Source organism: Triticum dicoccoides, chromosome 4B (genome assembly GCF_002162155.2).
Source record: "Triticum dicoccoides isolate Atlit2015 ecotype Zavitan chromosome 4B, WEW_v2.0, whole genome shotgun sequence".
Classification (NCBI taxonomy): Eukaryota; Viridiplantae; Streptophyta; class Magnoliopsida; order Poales; family Poaceae; genus Triticum; species Triticum dicoccoides.
In genome coordinates, this window is record NC_041387.1 from 446567250 (window position 1) to 446588225 (window position 20976).

General features: G+C 48.4%; 1 protein-coding gene across 1 annotated transcript; it reads left to right on the forward strand.

The window, feature by feature from the left end:
• Positions 1 to 19244: 19244 nt before the first annotated feature.
• LOC119290791 (histone H2A-like) lies at positions 19245 to 19925 on the forward strand. Its single transcript, XM_037569441.1, has one exon. It carries the CDS (start codon positions 19323 to 19325, stop codon positions 19797 to 19799), a length of 477 nt encoding a protein of 158 aa, XP_037425338.1. The 5' UTR covers positions 19245 to 19322; the 3' UTR covers positions 19800 to 19925.
• Positions 19926 to 20976: the final 1051 nt, after the last annotated feature.

Sequence of the window (20976 nt, forward strand, 5' to 3'; positions counted from 1 at the left end):
GTTATCCTCAAATTTATGTTTTTTTGAATTTTTGGTCAAACTACTTATTCAAGAAATATTAGTGTTACTAGCAAACATGCCTGTGCGTTGCAACGGGAGAGAAAAATACATCATATCGCCGCTTATCCTCCTTACCACCCGCACGGTGACCATGATGTCCATCTTGTTACAACACGTCCAATTGTTGTCAATACTGAGGTGACGAGCTCGCCAACGTATATCAAACCTGTCATTGTGTCTACGCAAGCAAATGTTCAAATTTTTAACAACTAATCTTGGCAAGCTAGACACGTGGGCCACCCTTCGCGAGCTACTCCTTGCACCCAACACATACACCTCCCCTCATACTTCTACTCTTTTTACACAATGCCATGAATCAGAGTTAGTCGGGTCAAGGAGCCGGGTTGCCGTAGATCACCAGAGATGGAAGGCTCGTCGTGTATGAAGTGAATGGGAATGTTGCAGAGGCAGGACATGACATGGCAAGATGTTATCTGATGTTCCTCCTTCCTTTTGTTGGAGAGGATGCGCAGTGCCACAATGGTGGTGACATAGTTAGCAGCAATGGGACAACATCGCTAAAGATACACATGTGGCAAGATGGAGTGTGGTGAGAAGCCAATACTCGGTGATGCATTGTTGTAGTGAGGAGATAGCACGGGTTTCACGGCATGGAAACGGAGTTCCTTATGAAATCTGACTTGGCACCGAAAAAGTTGTAAATCGTAATACCAAATTATTGATCATAAAAACCAAGGATGATCATCCATGGTGATGGGTCAGACCTGCATATTCGGCTATAAGCTGACGTCCTGTCAGACCATCCCTACGAAGAGACCACTTCTTTTTGTAACATTTTCCTTTATTAACGGAGAATTTACCTATGAAATGACCCTCCTCTCCACTATCGTCCACCATGTACTCCTCCGTGTTTATTGGAATAGCAAAAAAAATGAAATAGTAAAAATCTATAGGGCACCCAGATGCTGCCTGCCTGATGGAACACAACAAAATACATATGCGGGTTTCGATTATTTCTCTTTGATAGCCATATATAGCCATGCTACTTAGTCAGCCCAAAACAACATTACACGGGCGATCATGTATGTACTTCGTTGTTTTTAGGGGTATGTATGTACTTAGTTTTTTTTAGAATCATGTATGAACTTAGTTGATCGATCTTTCCTTACAAAGCTAGCAATCATGCTAGTGAATTAGTTGGCTGATGCAATAAATCATGAAAATTTTACCATGGCGCATGGGAAAGCCCACAAATAAATCATTCTTATGTATATGTACTACACGTCACACACCACGTTTGGCTGGACAGAGCCTCTGCATGCCAGCCACGCACACCACACACACAGCCACGAATCAGACACATGCAACAGCAGTACAACTGCACAACACAACCGCTGCTGTCGCCAAACCCGTGCAGGAAAAAGGCTGGATGATCCATCCCACCCATACCATGCAAAAAACAAAGATGACTCACAGCTCTCACCGTGCTTGGAATAATGGCGGTCCTTCCTTCGCTGCCTATCCACCACTCCTCCTTACCTTCTTATTTCTCCCCTCTTTCTCCTCCTCCACGTCCTACCTCCGCCACACCTCCCCATCCCTGCCATGGAAGGCTCCCTCTCCTACCTTCGCCACCACGATTCCGCGAGGTGTCCGGCCAGGGCGAAGGCAACAATAGCCCCGACAGTGACCTGCTGAGCTATGTAGCCAGGGAGGTGACTCAAGGCGAGGTGAGGTCGGGGGAGGTGCCGACGCGCGGTGGTGAGGTAGTGCAGTAGCAGGGTTGTGCGTGGACGGAACTTGGGAGCCTGCTACTTCCTTCCCCTGTGCTCGTCGTCAATCGCGCATCCTCTCCTCTGTCCGTGCGCCACCTCGTCCCCGACACCGATCTCCTTCTTCCCCGACGACCGAAACCACCAACCAGGAGGACCCATCACCCACTACCTTCTTTTCCCAATCATCTCCCTCTCCCCTTCTCTTTTTCTCCCGTTTACTATCATCTCCCTCTATCTCTCTTGCTCTCTGTTACAGTGAAGCCACCATGGACGCCCGAGGTCCACCGCTTCGACCTACGCCTCGGCGGCCCTGTCGACGTCGTGGCCTAGGTGAGCAGCAGCTGCACCGCATCGTTGCTCTGCCTCCTCTCTCCCTATCTATCTCTCCTCTGTATCGCTCAACCCTCTCTCTTTTCTTCAACATGAAGACCACCATGCCCGCTGCACGAGCTTCGAGCTGACCCCGCAGCACATGGAGACCACCACCGACCGTCCGTCATCGGGAATCACAAGATCCGGCCCGTCTCCGACCTGTCTCGCCGTCCTTCACCCATTCCCGAAGTCTCCCTCGCACCAAGAGCTTAGGCAAGCACCGCCGCAAGACCCTGCCTCCTCTGCCCCAGAGCCCGCCATGGCGCCATGGAAGTCATCGCCTCTCCATCTTGATCCGTCTGGCGGCGAATCCACGCTGGTGTCCTCCAGGGAATCGCCATGGAAGTTTCCGCCTCTCCCGTCTCAATCCATCCACCCCCAGATCCATGGCGGAGCAGCCGAGATCCGCCGCCTCGGCCTGCCAAGTCACGCAGGAAGGCGAAGGGCCTCGCCAAGTAGCGGGAGGACTTGCGGGCTAGGCTCGCATGCCGCTAGAGCGCCCCCGTGCCGGCCAAGGCCACCTTCAACGGCTTCCTGTCCGCCGCGCTCTCGAACGCCCGCCGCGACGTCGAGGTTTTTTTTGCAAAAAAATGAAACGTTATCTTAGGACTGCGGGTGCCACTTAAATAGGGCATGCGGATTGATTTCTAAGAAATAGAGGGGCCTTTTTGCAAAAACACCGATGATGTACGACCAGAAATCGTACTCGCTTTATTATTAGGTAAAGATAAAGGCTAAATAATTATTGGTTTTAAGAATAATAGTTTCGAACGCAGACGGTGAAACGTGTGACGCTTCATGCTCAAGTTCAACTCCTAAGGGTTAATAGGATTGACAACTTACTATTGTCAGGAAAACAACAAGTGCATACTTGGAAACGTGGGGGAATAGAACTCGGAAGTTAAGCATGCTCGGATTGGAAACGTGGGGGAATAGAACTCGGAAGTTAAGCATGCTCGGACTGGAGTAGTGAGAGGATGGGTGACCGGTCGGGAAGTTAGACGATTTGGAATGATGAGGGGTGATTAGAGATTAGAGATTAAATTGAGCAATGACGATGGGTGATTAGAGATTAAATTGTCAAATAATTCAGAAATTTGGAAATCGGGAAAAAATTCAAAAAAAATCAAAAAAATTCCCAACCGGGACTAAAGGTGGAGCTCTAGATAGCGGCCACGTGGAGCCCCTTTAGTCCCGGTTCCAGAACCGGGACTGTCGTGGAATTGGCACGTCAGATGTCCTAGTGAAAGGACTTAGTCATGGAGCCATCGCAACTAGGAAGCTTGAAGGGGTTAATCAGGACGAGAGACACAAGAGGTTTATACTAGTTTGGCCCTTACGATGAAGGTAAAAGCCTACGTCTAGTTGTGATTGGAATTATGTATGTCTCGATAACCAGGAAGCATAATCACTTGACCTAGCTCTCGAGAAGTTGTTTCGTGTCCTAAACCGCCGCCTGGTCGTCCCCTTATATACTGAGGTCGACGCCCAGCGGCTCTAAAGGGTCCCGGCCGGCTTATAGATTGTATCCGGCTCGGTCTCTTAATCTTTCTTGCTTTACAATACAACTTACATGATAAAGGTGGTTTAACACTACGGGCCTTAAGTCACCTCTGGGCCGTTGGGCCTTTACTAAGCCGCCGTCTTCAAGCTTGAGCTTCTGTCTTCAAGAATGCTTGTAAGTATAACCCGGCTCCTTTTGGTGGGTCATACTAATAGTTATATCCCCAACATTAGGCCCCAGACTGATTTGAACTAGTTCATGTCAGTCTTCTATATTTAAGAAAAAGTTCCCCGCCTCTTATTTAAGAAGATTCATGTAACCCGCCATGACGTCATCCTTCAAATTTGTGGTAACCCGCCATGACGTCACCTATCATAAATGTATGCTTTGTCCAACACATCTCAACGGATCTTTGTCTTAATGACCATCCAAAAATCGAGGCGCCTTTACAGTTGAATAATTATATTTTTTAGCCTCCTTGTTTTTCGCGCCCACTTCACAGGTTTTTCCTTATAAATAGACCCGACTAGGTCTTTCTTCATTCTTCCCTTTCCTCGTCTTCTTCCTCTCGCCCCCACTGTCACTCGTGCTCCGCCGCCGCCGCTACATCAACCTGAATTCGTCCAGAGAACGGCGGTGCCCCTCCGCAATAGATCTACCACTGTAAGTTTTCCCCTTTCTGCATCTTAGATCATGCTAGGGTTAGCGAGTTCCTCTGTATAGTTCGTAGTTCATCTCAGTTCTTCATGTTTCTTATGCCGTGGCTTCTTTTGATCCAACAGTAGCATAGATCTCATGCGGTAGCTGTTCTGCATCCATTTTAGGCACTAGCAGATCCCCTTTCTTTGTAAAGAATCCTCATTAGAACGCATGAACTCCTTTGCACCATGTTTCTAGGTCTAGAAATTTTCTTTTCTGAACCTTGGTTTGATCCAAAATAATAACTGCAAACTGTGAAACTTGTTTGTCCTACACTTAGGAAAAATCCATAACTTGTTAGACTTGCTAGCCATGGCGGCTCTGACTGCCGGCTTAAGAAAGTGATAACCTGAACTTCTCATGTTAATTGAAATAACATTATGGCTTTAACACACTCATGGAGGCTTACATAACCCGGATGGAAATATCCTTATATCATTAGGCCCCTTCATAAGTCCCCATAGTTCATTCCAGCAATATTTTTCCTGCCCGGCTTAAATTTGAACCGGCCTTATTTACCTTGCATTTAGGCTTTCAAACATCATGGCGCCCAAGGCACCTACCACTTGCAATTGGGTGAAATCCATTGTCACTGACAGCATTTTAGATGACTTCGTCAAAACTGGGTATCTGCCCAAGAAAGAAGTCATGCCTTACCGTGCTCCACACCCGGACGAAGAAATCCCTCAGTCCAAAGACGGAGAGGTGGTTGTTTTTACCGATCATATGAACCGGGGTTTCACGCCTCCTCGTTCAAAAAAAATTCAGAGACGTGCTGAAGTTTTTTGACCTTCACCCACAAGACATCGGACCCAATTCCGTGTCTAATATCTGCAATTTCCAAGTGTTCACTGAGGTATATCTTGGTGAAGAACCCAATTTACTGCTTTTCAGAGAGCTGTTATACTTGAACCACCAGACAGAGTGTGCCAGCGGTCAGAGCTTGGAACTTGGTGGGATTTCTATTCAGCGCCGCAGGGATGCACTTTTCCCCTATGCCAACCCGCCAAGCCATCCAAAGGTGGAAATGACGTGGTTCTATTGCAAAGATACCTCCCCGGCTGACGAGAATCCTCTGCCCGGCTTTCGTGCCCTCCGTCTTGACACCAATCATCATTTGCCAGACAAGATTACTTCTGCAGAACACAGATCCCTCTCTCCTACCATAGCCAAGATCAAAGCTCTGTTGGGGAACGGGTTGACGGGCATTAACCTGGTTCAAGTCTGGCTCGCCTGGCGGGTTACCCTTTTAAGCCGCCGCACCATCTTGATGTGCGAATATACTGGCGCCGAGAATGACCCCCTGCACCATAGCTCTGTCAACTTACCTGCTCATGTTGTGGATGACATGACCAAGTCTCTTCTCAACGAGACTCTGACAGACTGTGGCAGAGTGGGTCTCGCCCCGTTCTGCAAAGACAACCTGGCCCCAAAGGTAGAAATCGCTCTATAAAAATGTTTACCTTACTTTCTGAATGCTTCACCCGTATTCACAACATACTCAATCCTTGCAGGCGGGTGATAAATTTTGGAAACTTAAGTATGATCATGAAGCGGCTAAGAAAGCCAGGAAAGAAAAAAGAGCCGCCAGGAAAGAAGCTGCACAAAGGAAGGGCAAGAAAGCTACTGCTTCCGACTTGCTTCGGCTGTCAGACTCTTCTGAGTCAGAGGTAGCCCTTGACTCCCTTGGCTTATTCTTTAATCATCTTATTGACACCGATCATCAGCAGGAGGACACTGGGACGAGTCAGAGCAAGGTTGACGAGGTAACTATTCTTTCCTCCGACTCCGAGCCTTTGCCAAGACAGAAAATCCACAGAGTGACCTGGAAAGTAAGATTTTCTCATCCTCTAGCTCATCACGATCCTCAATTTCTTTTGAAGTGGCAAAATCATGACAGCCGGAGGTAGACCCGGACCAGCAAGGATGCGGAGCTCTCCTCCGGCTTACCAAATACTCCGAAGAAATGCCGAAACGAGGTTACCTCTATTTTAACTAAGTTTTACCCCTTAGCGAGTCTCTTTCGTCAACCACTCAATTCCTCTGACTCGGATTATCAGGATACCTCCCCTCCTTCCGGCGAGTCATTGCAGTCCAATCTGCCGACTTTCAAGACTGTACCAGGGTATAACAAGCCACTTGCTTTTGCAATTATTTCCATCTTCTTACTTCTGTACTAATCTTTTGATTTGAATGCAATGGTCAAGCTAAACCCAGCAAGAGGGTTAGGAAGAATAAGCCGGCTGATGAGAAAGTCACCACTGATGAGCCGGCTCTTGAAACTACCGTGCCGGAGCTAAGCACTCATGAGCTGCCACCTGAACCAGCACAAGATGTGCCCCCTCCTGCTGACCTACCTACTGACCAAGGTGCTTCCGGGTCAGAAAATCCTCAACCTCCAAGCCCAACCCTAACGGTTGATCCTTCCAATACAGATGTTGAAATTACGGGAACTAGCCATGTTGACCCGGGAAGGCCAACCATACTGGCCAAATGCTCCGCCAAGGAAGAACTTCTGGACCAGCGCCGAGTCAAGATGGGCGTCACCAATTACACTCATATGAGTATTGGAGATATCTTCTCTGGTTATAGAGCCAAGTGCATAACAGTCGGACCCTCGAGATTGACATGGTGAAGCAAATGCATCATAAATTCAAGGTATAACTTGTTTTGTCTTGTTCATTATCCTTCAGTATATTAGTCCTTGAGTCTGCTGCTTAAGATACTTATGTTGTAGACTTAGAAATAAATTTGTCAACATAAAAAAGAATAAACTTCCGGCTTACCATGTAGTCCCCAAGGGGCGGCTTAACCAATATGGTTGAGTCGGCTCTTTGTAGAGAGTCTTTTAAATAACAATATGCATTAGTCCCCAAGTGCCAAGTGTTATTGTTTACAAAATGCTTGGGACTTACTTCATATGAATCATCATATAATTAATCGTCATAGAAAAGAAAAACTCTGCAAGACATTAGCCCCCAAGTGCCAAGTACATTGCTAGCAAAGTGCTTGGGACTTAAATACGGCATAAACAACTTACTTGATTGTATATTTGTACAGGCTACCACGAGTCAACTTGAATCGGAGGTGACCAATTTGAAGAGCCGCCTTGAATTCCAAGAATCGGAACTTGAGAAAGCTAATAGTAAGTTCGAGTTCAGTGTTTCTGAACAGGAGAAACTGAAGAAAGACTTTGAAACGGAAAAGAAAGCCTGGGCGGATGAGAAGGCCGCATTGATAAGCCGAGCTGAAAAAGCAGAAACGACTCTTGAAGAAGTCACTGGAGAATTGTCCGGGTTAAAGCACCATATCTCACAAATGGTCGCGGCCATCTTCGGTAAGTCGCCTTGCCGTTGTGTTCATATTGTAAGCCGTGCAATAGAGTGTGCCAGAATTTAACCTTTCTGAGTATGCTTTGTACAGGCCCCAGAACAAATTTAAACCACAACATGCTGACGAAGTTAAAGGCTGTGTATACCTTGGTGGAACAATTGTACACCGGGTCACAATGTACCCTTGCTTCGGTGGCCTTATCCAATGAAGTGCCAACCCTCCTACCACGGGTCTTGAGTAAGCTGTCAGTTCTTTCACAACGGATCAATGAATTGAGACGGTCAGCTGTGAGAGCCGGAGCGGTAAATGCTCTAAGCTGGGCTAAGGCCTGGCTACCTGAACTAGACCCGGAAGATATCACCATTGGTTATCCAAGTCTCAAGGAAGATGGCACATCATTTGAAGAGGCGGATTTCCTTGCCTGTGTCAAAGAGGTACGCCCCGTGGCGACTCTAATAGCCTCTGAAGTGGGTTATACCAAGTACCAGGCGGGTTATGATGAACAAAATCGAAGGATTCCCACAGCTGAATATGATGTGACCAGTCTGATTCCCCCAATTCGTAAGCATACCTTTGCTCCTGAAGTTGACCCGTCCGGTCTTGTTGATGATGAAGCAGAATTTGAAGCCTTAAAGAACATTGACTGGTCATCATCAACCTTCTAGGAAAAGGAGCAGAGCGGAAGCGCGGAGAGGGCTAACACGAAGCAAGCCGTGCAATAGAGTGTGCTAGAATTTAACCTTTCTGAGTATGCTTTGTACAGGCCCCAGAACAAATTTAAACCACAACATGCTGACAAAGTTAAAGGTTGTGTATACCTTGGTGGAACAATTGTACACCAGGTCACAACGTACCCTTGCTTCGGTGGCCTTATCCAATGAAGTGCAACCCTCCTACCACGGGTCTTGAGTAAGCTGTCAGTTCTTCCGCAACAGATCAATGAATTGAGACGGTCAGCTGTGAGAGCCGGAGCGGTAAATGCTCTAAGCCGGGCTAAGGCCTGGCTACCTGAACTAGACCCGGAAGATATCGCCATTGGTTATCCAAGTCTCAAGGAAGATGGCACATCATTTGAAGAGGCGGATTTCCTTGCCTGTGTCAAAGAGGTATGCCACGTGGCGACTCTAATTGCCTCTGAAGTGGGTTATACCAAGTACCAGGCGGGTTATGATGAACAAAATCGAAGGATTCCCACAGCTGAATATGACGTGACCAGTCTGATTCCCCCAATTCGTAAGCATACCTTTGCTCCTGAAGTTGACCCGGCCGGTCTTGTTGATGATGAAGCAGAATTTGAAGCCTTAAAGAACATTGACTGGTCATCATCAACCTTCCAGGAAAAGGAGCAGAGCGGAAGCGCGAAGAGGGCTAACCCGGACGCTTCCGGCCAATCTTGAAGGTGAAGCTGTCATGGCGGGTCAATACCTGGTGTAAAAAACAATGCAAACTATTTGGACTTAATGAGTCCTGTAATAGGATAGAGATAACTCTGTTGTGGCCATGCCATCATGCATGTTTTGGTGCTTAACATTTTTAAGCCGCCTTGTGATATTCGCGCACACAGTTGATTGTTTCTGAAAAATTGTCCTTCAAATAAACAGCTTAGGCAGGTCAAAAAATGTGAGCAAAAATAATCATAGGTTAGCTGGTTGAAAAAACACAACTATAATAAAATTTTACCATTGGCCCCATCGGTTCATATGACCCGACCGGTAAGGATGAAGACCGATATTTTGGTTACCCAGAAAGTATCTCGATGCTTATGGGCTGGCGACTCATTAGCCGATATTGAACTGGGTTATAGACATTATGTTTGTAACTGTAAGCCTCAGAAAAAGTCAAACAATGGGGCTTCCAAAGATAAGTTAAATCAAGAAAGAGGAATAACAATGGCAAGGCTATTAATTCGAATACGATCAGTGAACCGTTCCAGAGGGGTTTAAGCTAGGTACCGACAGTTGTGTTCTCTTTGGTTCGAATACGACCTATGTTTGAACAGGAAGCCCCCTAATGACCTTGAGAGTTTTTTAACGACTCTGATTCAAATACGATCAAAGTCGGTTCCCAAATGGGGTTAAGCTATGATTCAAATACGATCAAGCCCCCAAGTGAGCACGGCAGTGTGCCAATCAAAAGGGTATCGACATCTATGTTCTCTTTGGTTCGAATATGACCTATGTTTGAACAGGAAGCCCCCTAGTGACCATAATTATGAACAGCTAGATTCGAATAGAATCGTAAGCCGAATCAGAACAGGTTGAGCCGGATCAAATATGACCCGTCCCCGAACGATCATGTGATAAAAAGATGATAATAATAATGACAAATTTACCTTTGTGAGAAGGAAAAAGGACAGAGGTCCTGCTTTATTACTTATCATAATATATACATTGGCAAAATATGTACATCAGTGGAGCCTATGGCTCAAGTGTAGTAGGGCCGGAGATGAGCAATGTTCCACAGCCTTCGGGTCTCTTCCTCCGACTTACATGAGTCTTCGTGCGCTAGAACGTCAATAAGGTAATATGACCCATTGTTCAAGTTCTTACTAACCACAAATGGCCCTTCCCAAGGTGGGGATAACTTATGAGCAACAGTTTGATCCTGGATGAGCCGGAGCACTAGGTCACCTTCCTGAAAAGATCTGGACTTAACTCGATGGCTGTGGTAACGGCGCAAATCCTGTTGATAAATCGCCGAACGGGCAGCTGCCAAGTCCCGGTGTTCATCTAACAGGTCAAGAGCATCCTGGCGTGCTTGTTCATTGTCTTTTTCCACATAAGCCGCCACACGAGATGAATCATGACGGATGTCACTAGGGAGAACCGCCTCAGCTCCGTAGACCATGAAGAAAGGCGTATAACTTGTAGATCTGTTAGGAGTAGTGTTGATGCTCCATAATACTGAAGGTAACTCCTCAACCCAACAACCCGGCGTCCGTTGCAAAGGGACAAAGAGCCGGAGCTTGATGCCTTTCAGGATCTCTTGATTGGCTCGCTCGGCTTGGCCATTGGACTGTGGGTGAGCTACTGATGAAACATCAAGCCGGATATGCTCACGTTGACAGAACTCCTCCATGGCGCCTTTAGACAGATTAGTGTTGTTGTCAGTTATAATGCTGTGTGGAAAACCAAAACGAAATATCACCTTCTTCATGAATTGAATCGCCGTGGCTGCATCACACTTACTGACCGGCTCTGCCTCGACCCACTTTGTGAACTTATCAACCGCCACCAAAAGGTGAGTCTTTTTATCCTTGGATCGCTTGAAAGGCCCAACCATGTCAAGCCCCCAAACTGCAAACGGCCAAGTAATTGGAATCATCCTCAACTCTTGAGTCGGCACATGAGCCTGTCTTGAGAACTTCTGACAACCATCACATTTACTGACCAGATCCTCTGCGTCTGCATGAGCCGTCAGCCAATAAAACCCATGACGAAAAGCCTTAGCCATAAGAGATTTTGACCCGGCGTGATGACCGCAGTCCCTTCATGAATCTCACGTAGAATTTCTTGGCCTTCTTCAGGAGAGATGCAACGTTGAAAGGCCCCTGTAACACTGCAATGATGTAACTCGCCATTGATAATCGTCATGGATTTAGACCGCCGGGTTATCTTCCTGGCCAAGGTTTCATCTTCAGGCAACTCGCCCCGTGTCATATAAGCCAGATATGACACCGTCCAATCTGGGATGATATGAAGAGCCGCCACCAACTGTGCCTCAGGGTCAGGAACAACCAAATCTTCCTCTGTAGGTAGCTTGACAGAAGGGTTATACAAAACATCCAAGAAAGTATTAGGCGGCACCGGCTTACGCTGAGATCCCAGTCGGCTTAAGGCGTCAGCCGCCTCGTTCTTTCTACGGTCAATGTGTTCCACCTGATAACCCTTGAAGTGCCCCACAATTGCATCAACCTCTCGGCGATAAGCCGCCATGAGAGGGTCCTTTGAGTCCCACTTTCCTGACACTTGCTGAGCCACTAAATCTAAGTCGCTGAAGCACCTTACCCGACTTAAATTCATTTCTTTAGCCATCCGGAGACCATGGAGCAAGGCTTCATACTCAGCTGCATTGTTAGTACAAGGAAACATCAACCGGAGTACATAACAAAACTTATCACCTCGAGGGGAAGCCAGGATAACTCCAGCCCCCGAGCCTTCCAATTGCCTAGACCCATCAAAATGAATTGTCCAATAGGTATTGTCCGGCTTTTCCTCAGGCATTTGCAGTTCTGTCCAGTCATTGATGAAATCCACCAATGCTTGAGATTTAATAGTTGTGCATGGCACATATTTTAAACCATGAGGCCCAAGCTCAATGGCCCATTTGGCGACTCGCCCTGTGGCCTCTCTGTTCTGAATGATATCCCCCAAGGAGGCAGAACTAACCACAGTGATGGGATGGCCCAAGAAGTATTGCTTAAGCTTCCGGCTGGCCATAAACACCCCATAGACAAGTTTCTGTCAGTGCGGATATCGCTGCTTGGATTCAATCAGTACCTCACTAATGTGGTAAACCGGCCACTGAAACCGGGTGCTCCTTGCCAGCCTCCTTGCGTTCCACCACAATAGCCACACTGACAGCATGTGTGTTAGCAGCCATATAGGAGCAAGGGCTCCTTATCAATGGGAGCAGCAAGAATCGGCGGCTCAGCTAACTGTCTCTTTAGATCTTCAAAGGCAGTATTAACGGCATCATTCCAAGTAAAGCTATCCGTCTTCTTCATCATTTGATACAGCAGCATAGCCTTCTCCCCTAACCGGCTTAAGGCAGCGATACGACCCGCCAAACGCTGGACATCATTAATACACGCTGGCTTGGCCAGGGAGATGATGCTTTGATCTTCTCCGGGTTAGCTTCGATGCCTATGTTAGAAACCAGAAAACCCAAAAGCTTGCCTATAGGCACGCCAAAAACACACTTGGCCGGGTTAAGCATCATCTTGTAAACCCGGAGATTATCAAAGGTTTCCTTGAGATCATCGATCAAGGTCTCTTTCTCTCTGGACTTAACCATGATGTCATCCATGTAAGCATGAACATTGCGTCCAATCTGATCATGGAGACAATTCTGTACGCATTGCTGGTAAGTCACCTAGGCACTCTTGAGCCCAAAAGGCATTGAAACATAGTAGAAGGCTCCAAACGGAGTTATGAACACCGTCTTCTCCTGGTCCTTAATAGCCATTTTGATCTGATGATAACCAGAGTAAGCATACAAAAAGCTCAAGCGCTCACAACCCGTCGTAGCATCGATGATCTAATCAATACGAGGGAGAGCAAAAGGATCAGCAGGGCAAGCTTTGTTTAAGTCCGTGTAATCCACACACATACGCCAGGTGCCGTTTTTCTTAAGAACAAGCACCGGGTTAGCCAGCCACTCGGATGAAACACCTCAATGATAAACCCAGCCGCCAAGAGCCGGGCCACTTCTTCACCAATAGCCTTCCTTCTCTCCTCACTAAAACACCGAAGAAATTGCTTGACTGGCTTAAACTTCGGATCAATATTAAGGGTGTGCTCAGCGAGCTCTCTCGGTACACCCAGCATGTCAGATGGCTTCCATGCAAAAATGTCCCGATTCTCACGGATGAACTCGATGAGCGCACCTTCCTATTTGGGATCCAAATTAGTGCTGATACTGAATTGCTTGGATGAATCGCCCGGGACAAAACCAACAAGCTTAGTCTCTTCCGCCGACTGGAATTTCATGACCGGCTCGTGCTCTGTAGTTGGCTTCTTCAAAGATGTCATATCCGCCGGGTCAACATTGTCCTTGGAGAACTTTAACTCTTCCGTCGCGCAGGCCGACTCAGCATAAGCCACGTCACCTTCTTCACATTCCAGAGCTACCTTGCGGCTCCCGTGCACCGTAATGGTTCCCTTATAACCTGGCATCTTAAGCTGTAAGTACACATAACACGGGCGTGCCATGAACTTGGCATAAGCCGACCGCCCAAACAGAGCATGATATGGGCTCTTGATCTGAACTACTTCAAATGTTAATTTCTCGGCTCTGGAATCATATTCATCCCCAAATGCTACCTCCAACTCTATCTTGCCAACCGGATATGCCGAATTACCAGGTACAACTCCATGGAAAACAGTATTGGACTTCTTAAGGCTCTTATCAGTCAGCCCCATGTGACGGAAGGTCTCATAATAAAGGATATTGATGTTGTTGCCTCCGTTCATCAGCACCTTGGTGAACTTGTATCCACCAACTTGAGGGGCCACGACCAGGGCTAAGTGACCCGGATTGTCAACCCGGGGAGGGTGATCCTCTCTACTCCATACGATAGGCTGTTCAAACCATTTCAAATAACGAGGAATTGCCGGCTCAACCGCATTCACGACCCTCTTATGAAGCTTCTGGTCTCGTTTACACAAGCTAGTGGTAAACACATGATATTGCCCACTGTTCAGCTGCTTTGGATTGCTCTGGTATCCACCTTGCTGCTGCTGCTGACTGCCCTGGCCAGCCTATTGGTTATATCCACCCTGGTTTCCATGGGAATTCTAAAAATTGGGATTTGACCCGCTGCCCGGGCCATGAAAGCCGCCACCACCTGAGCCGCCCGGGCCATTGTTACCGTCGAACATGTTGGAATTCTTGAACGCCTTCATAATCGTGAAGTCCTTCCACAAATGTGTAGCCGGCTTCTCTTTAGAACCGTGTCTCGGACAAGGTTCATTCAATAACTGCTCAAGTGTGGGTCCTGACCCGCTGGATCGAGGAGGTGGCCTTCCCTTGCGCCGCTGGTTATGACCCTGCGTATTGGTGTTAGCCGCAAAATCCAAACTACCGTCAGCCTTACATTTGTTACCTCCTTGACTTGTCGGGTTGTGCTGAGAGCCCTTGTCGTTGCCGTTCCTCTTTACCTTCTCTGTCTTCTCATCATCATACTCAGGATCCTTGGTACTATCAAAATCGGCATACTTGACCAGAGCCGCCATCAGCGTGCCCATATCATTGCACTCACGTTTGAGCCGCCCCAGCTTTTGCTTCAAAGGTAAGAAACGACAATTCTTCTCCAACATTAAGACTGCAGAGCCGGCATCCATCTTATCAGATGAATGTATTATGGCCTTAACCCGGCGCACCCAATGGGTTGTAGACTCACCCTCTTCCTGCTTACAATTCGTCACATCCACGATCGACATGGGCTGCTTGCACGTGTCTTTGAAGTTCTGGATGAACCGGGCCTTTAACTCCGCCCATGAACCGATTGAATTAGGTGGCAGGCCTTTCAACCAGGTGCGGGCAGTTCCATCCAACATCATGGTGAAGTACTTAGCCATTGCTGCATCAGAAACCTCCAACAGCTCCATAGCCATCTCGTAGCTCTCAATCCATGCCCCGGGCTGTAAGTCGGTTGTATAATTCGGCACCTTCCTTGGTCCTTTAAAATCCTTGGGCAATCACTCGTTACGTAGAGCTGGTACTAGACACGGGACTCCTCCAGTCCGGGTGGCTATACCTGCCTCAATAGAAGTCGTCGAGTAAACCGGATATGGCTGATAAGCCGTCAACTGAGCCGCTTGTTCAGCCGCCCGTTCAGCCTCTTGCCGTAGTCTCTCTTGTTCTACCAAGTTAACGGCCTCATGACGTGGCGGGTTACCGCCACCTGGCTGGTCATGGCGTCTAACATTGCTTGATACGGCCGCTGAATCCATGTGCCTGCTGTAACTCGGGCTTCGGCTTGGACGAGGGGTCGAGTGGATCCTGTCCCGGCTGTATGAGTACGCCTCCTGCTGTACTAAAGCCGTCTGAAGAAGTTTCCTGACCCGGCGGGTTTCAATCGCAGTCGGAGAGTCGCCATCAATTGGGAGAGCCGCCAATCGAGTTGTTGCTGCTATCATGTTTTCCAATGGGTTGGAGTAATGACCCGGAGGGGTTGGTACGTATTGAGGTGGTGCCATGTTCACACGAGGAGGTCCCACCACCGGTGACTGAAACGGTGCTCCGCCCCCGGGCGTCGCAACATGGTCTGGCCCTATGCGCGGAGGGAGCCATGGCGGATTGTCTATCTGCGGGACAAGCCACTGCGGGTTACTGGGCCCTGCTCCTGGTGTGTTAAAAAGGTTTCGAGGGTCATAAACCGTGGGAAGTCGAGACTGCGTCTTCTGATGCCTTCTCCTCATGACCTCATTAACCGCGTTCTGGTCTTGCGTAAGCTGGAAAGCGTGCGCCTGGATCTGCTGAGCCTGAACGTCCAGAGTCGCCCGCTCCATGGTTATCCTAACATTCTCTGCTGCCAGGTCCTCCTTAGCTTGTGCCATATCCAATTTTAACTGTGCCACCTCTTCATCATGACTGGCTTGATCCGCCGGGCTAACTACGGCGGTTAATAGGGTGGTCAGCTTGTCGATGAGATCCATTAACACCTGAGCCGGTGAACGCACCGGACCTCCTGCCCTAGTTGCTGCTGACCCGAAAGTTATGGCTGCTGCAGTTGCAGAGTCTTGGATGGGTTGGGTGCCGGCCATGAAAATCCCGACCCTGCATGACAGCTCAAGACAATCTGGAATACTGCTGCCATCGGAAGAGCCGCCGAGCCCGCCATCCTGTAGTTGGTACAATGAATCCGTCTCACCAGTGGACGACTCACCGTCAGAGTAGATGGCCACCTCACCATCAGAGGCAGATCCTTTAGAGACCCCTCCGTGGATGCATCCCACGAAGGCACGCTTCATAGCCGGAAGAGATCGGGCGGGTCTCGCACGCTGAGCCGTTTCGACAAGGTCGGTGCAGATGTCTGGCTCAGGGCTCGGCTCGCCGATCTTGCTGATGAAGACGTGGATTCCGCCGAAGGGGACCTGGTACCCGTACTCAATTGAGCCGGCCTCGGGGCCCCAGCCTGCATCGTCGATGTAGAGCTTGCCGCGACGACTCTTTGTCATCCGGCCCACAGCGTATCCCTTGAGCCCTTCGAAGTTGCCCTTCAAGAACTCAAATCCACCGTGCTCTGGCCCCATGGTGGGCGCCAACTATCGTGGAATTGTCACGTCAGATGTCGTAGTGAAAGGACTTAGTCGTGGAGCCATTGCAACTAGGAAGCTTGAAGGGGTTAATCAGGACGAGAGACACGAGAGGTTTATACTAGTTCGGCCCCTTACGATGAAGGTAAAAGCCTACGTCTAGTTGTGATTGGAATTATGTATGTCTTGATAACCAGGAAGCAGAATCACTTGACCTAGCTCTCGAGAAGTTGTTTCGTGTCCTAAACCGCCGCCGGGTCGTCCCCTTATATACTGAGGTCGACGCCCAGCGGCTCTACAGAGTCCCGGCCGGCTTATAGATTGTATCCGGCTCGGTCTCTTAATCTTTCTTGCCTTACAATACAAGTTACATGATCAAGGCGGTTTAACACTACGGGCCTTAAGTCACCTCTGGGCCGTTGGGCCTTTACTAAGCCGCCGTCTTCAAGCTTGAGCTTCTGTCTTCAAGAATGCTTGTAAGTATAACCCGGCTCCTTTTGGCGGGTCATACTAATAGTTATATCCCCAACAGGGACTGAAGGCCCTCTGGAACAAGGACTAATGGCTCGTTTTCTATTGGTGGGGGGGGGGGCATTTATGTCTTCACTCACTATTATGCTATAGTGTCGCACCCTAGTTCTTTGACTTACCTGCCGCCGCCACCCATCGTACAAGTGACTATAAATACCCCACACCCTAACCTTGCCCCAACAATATTGTCTCATCACTTCCGCTTCATAACTCAACTCCTCCCATACGCAACACCGAGCCATAATCCTAAAACCTCCCTCCCAACTTATTGTCCTCACCACCACCATAATTCGAGGACACATCCCTGCCAACATTTCCGCTCCCCGTGTGCTAGTTCTTGTCGTCAAATGAGGTACAATCCAACAAGGATGCAACAAGAGGTATTGTATGTAAGTTCCATTTTATTGTTTTCAATGAGCAGAGAATCGATAGCTTGGTAAATTCTTACTTTTTCCTTCAGAGAATCCAATTGAAATCTTGTTATTTGTGCACAAATTCTTTTACTTTTAATTTTGGAAGCGAAAATGTTTCTACCAACATGGTTGTCAATTTGTGTATTGGAGAAGAGTTTTGGAACCAAAAATTGCATCCAAGAATAACATTAAGAAACGACCTATTGTTAAGCGCGCATGTCTCTCTCCCAGGAATTGCTTTGCCCTGCCTTTTGGCGATAGAGCAATGACAGTTCGTACCTTGTTCAGACGCCGGCGAGGCAGCAATCTCCACGCCACTCCGTTCGCTGCTCCAACGGCTGGAGGAGAGGGTGGGCTCTTGTTTCTCTTCCAGTTAGTCCATAGATTTAGGTCTCGTCTTCGTCCAGTAGCCTAGTTTGGTGAGGTTAGGGCTTCTTCAAATAAGATGGCTTCGATCTCTCCTCACCACGATGACATTCTCTCCGGCGGTGCCTCGTTTGCAAGCCGTTCACTCAGAGCGGTGAGCTTTTTGTTTCCTGTGGCTGGTGGATGTTGCCATTCAATGCAGCATCGGCAAGTGGGATACGTTGGTGCTAGTACAAGGTTGGTGGCCCGATGGCGACGTATCTAGCGTTCTTCACTGGCAACGACGACGAGATTCGTCAAATCTGGATCCAGGTCGGCGTGGGGAAAATCCTCGACCGACACGCGCACATCGCCAATTGCCTGTTTTGCAGGTTTGATCTTCGGCTCTCAACACCCTCAAGGCTGTGCCGCAGGCCTGGATTTTTGTTTGTTGGTGTTCCGGTGTTCCATCTCTTCCTTGGGTGTGCGTCTCGGCGGCGCTGGTGGTCGAAGACGGTTTCAGATCTGGTTGTTTGCAGGGACCTCAAGGGACTTATTTGTAATATTCTTATATTCAGGGTCCTTGAATAATTTTCTGGACACCTTTTTTTGAACATCAGTACAGACGCAAGCGCTCATATATACGCGCATACACTCACCCTTTGAACGCACACGCGCACACCCTCCCCCTATAAGCACCTGTGAGAGACTGAGCAGACATATCATCTTGAGATTTACGAAGTCACCGTAGACGCCTCGTCGTCGACAGGAACGTCTCCTCCCATCGAAAGCGCATTGTTGGAAATCCTGAAATAAATAAAGGAATAGTGCGAGTATCAGGACTTGAACCTTGGTGGGCTGTTGTTGAATAATTTTCTGGACACCTGTCATGTCCCGTTCTTCTGGTAGTTTTCGTATGTATGTATAATTGTACTCCGTTTATTGATTAATATAATGTGTGCGGTAAAAAAAACAACCTAGAGTATTGTTTCGAGGGACAAATCTTCAGGATAAATGAACGACTTCAATCACGCGCCCACGCCTCGAATTGGCAGGCGGGAAACCTGTGGGCAGAAATTTCCGGGCTCCAGAATTTCCTCGCACCTGATTCGTCCAACCGTGCCTCCCACGGATCGCACCTCCCAAACCGCATCGCGGCCGTCCAAGGCCCACCCGATCCAACGGCCCAACGCCCGCGTCCGCGGATCGACGGGCCCACCACCGCCCTCCGCGCCGTTTAAATAACCCCGCCCCTCCGCAGTTTCCATCACAGCTCTCAATCCCAATCTCCCATCACAAAACCAATCCTCCTCCGCGCCCCGATCCCCAAGAGCATCACCTGCAAGCAATGGACGTCTCAGGCACCGGAGCTGGCGCCAAGGGCAAGAAGGGCGCGGCCGGGCGCAAGGCCGGCGGCCCCAGGAAGAAGTCGGTGACGCGCTCCGTCAAGGCCGGGCTCCAGTTCCCCGTCGGCCGCATCGGGCGCTACCTCAAGAAGGGCCGCTACGCCCAGCGCGTTGGCACCGGCGCCCCCGTCTACCTCGCCGCCGTCCTCGAGTACCTCGCCGCCGAGCTGCTGGAGCTCGCCGGAAACGCCGCCAAGGACAACAAGAAGAGCCGCATCATCCCGCGCCACCTGCTGCTCGCTGTCAGGAACGACGAGGAGCTCGGAAAGCTGCTGGCCGGCGTCACCATCGCGCACGGTGGCGTGATCCCCAAGATCAACCCGGTGCTCCTCCCCAAGAGGACCGCGGAGAAGGAGGGCAAGGAGCCCAAGTCTCCTAAGAAGACGACCAAGTCCCCCAAGAAGACCACCAAGGCTTAGATCGATGCGTTCCATGTCGTAGTGTTCTTCGTAGTGGTCCGGTGGTGTTCCTGTAGCGGTTTCGTTTCATCTTGTTATGTGCATGTTTAATGGAAGAACGTCAGAAATCTCTCTGACTTGCTCAAATTTTGTGCCGTCTCTGACTCTCCTTGATTTGCCCAAATATTGCGACGTCTCTGACTCTGATTTGCTTCGTCTCTGACTATTTTCCCAAATATTGCGACGTCTCTGACTCTGATTTGCTTCGTCTCTGACTATTTTCCCAAATATTGCGACGTCTCTGACTCTGATTTGCTTTGTCTCTGACTATATGTGATTACTCTCTGATTTGCTTCGTCTCTGACTATACGTGATTACTCTCTGATTTGCTTCGTCTCTGACTATACGTGATTACTCTCTGATTTGCTTCGTCTCTGACTATATGTGATTTGCCCCGTCTATGACTCTCCCTGATTTGCCCAAATATTGCGCCGTCTTTGACTGCGGTTTGTGAAGCTCCTTGGCACAAGGTTTTCTATTTCTCTTTGATTCAGTTTTGCTGCTCCACCTCTTATTTACAGCGCATAGTGCTAAATAACTTATCCCAAAGGCGCTGCTGTCTCATCAACTCTGAATTTGATAATTAGCAATCATATCAATAGTTGGCAGCGGGGTAACAAATCGCGGGCTGCCATTTGCGACGTATGTATAACAGGGAGACATGGCTCTAGGTTTGGTGTATCTGTCGTTCGTGGCTGCACGAAAGCCCACACTGCTCAAAACTGTCCATGTGTTAGCTTGTGCTGAATTATGTTTGCTCCTGGAGTTTTCTGAACATCAGCACGAAGATGGACTGTAAGTGACCGGACTTTGAAAGCCCTTGAAAAATTATGGAGTAATTGTTGAACTCAGAACGTTACTCATGGATTTTTCTGACCTAATCTGTATTCACGCTAGTTTGATTGGTAAACTAGCTATTTTCTCCACTACGAAACAGCTATCCTTACTATCAAAACACACTATCTCAACACAAAAGTTTATAAATACAGTTCAAATAAAGTTTATTTCTGGGCGGAAGTTAAAATAAGGATTTCGCTACAAATCGAACGGAGATATTTTTAGCATGGCAAATCGAATGCCTAAGATGAAAGTTATGTTGTCACAAGGATGACAATTTTCTTTTAGCAAGCATGACAAA

Bases quoted from the DNA above. Each gene is read 5' to 3' on its own strand.
- LOC119290791 (XM_037569441.1), top strand. From the start codon at position 19,323: ATGGACGTCTCAGGCACCGGAGCTGGCGCCAAGGGCAAGAAGGGCGCG.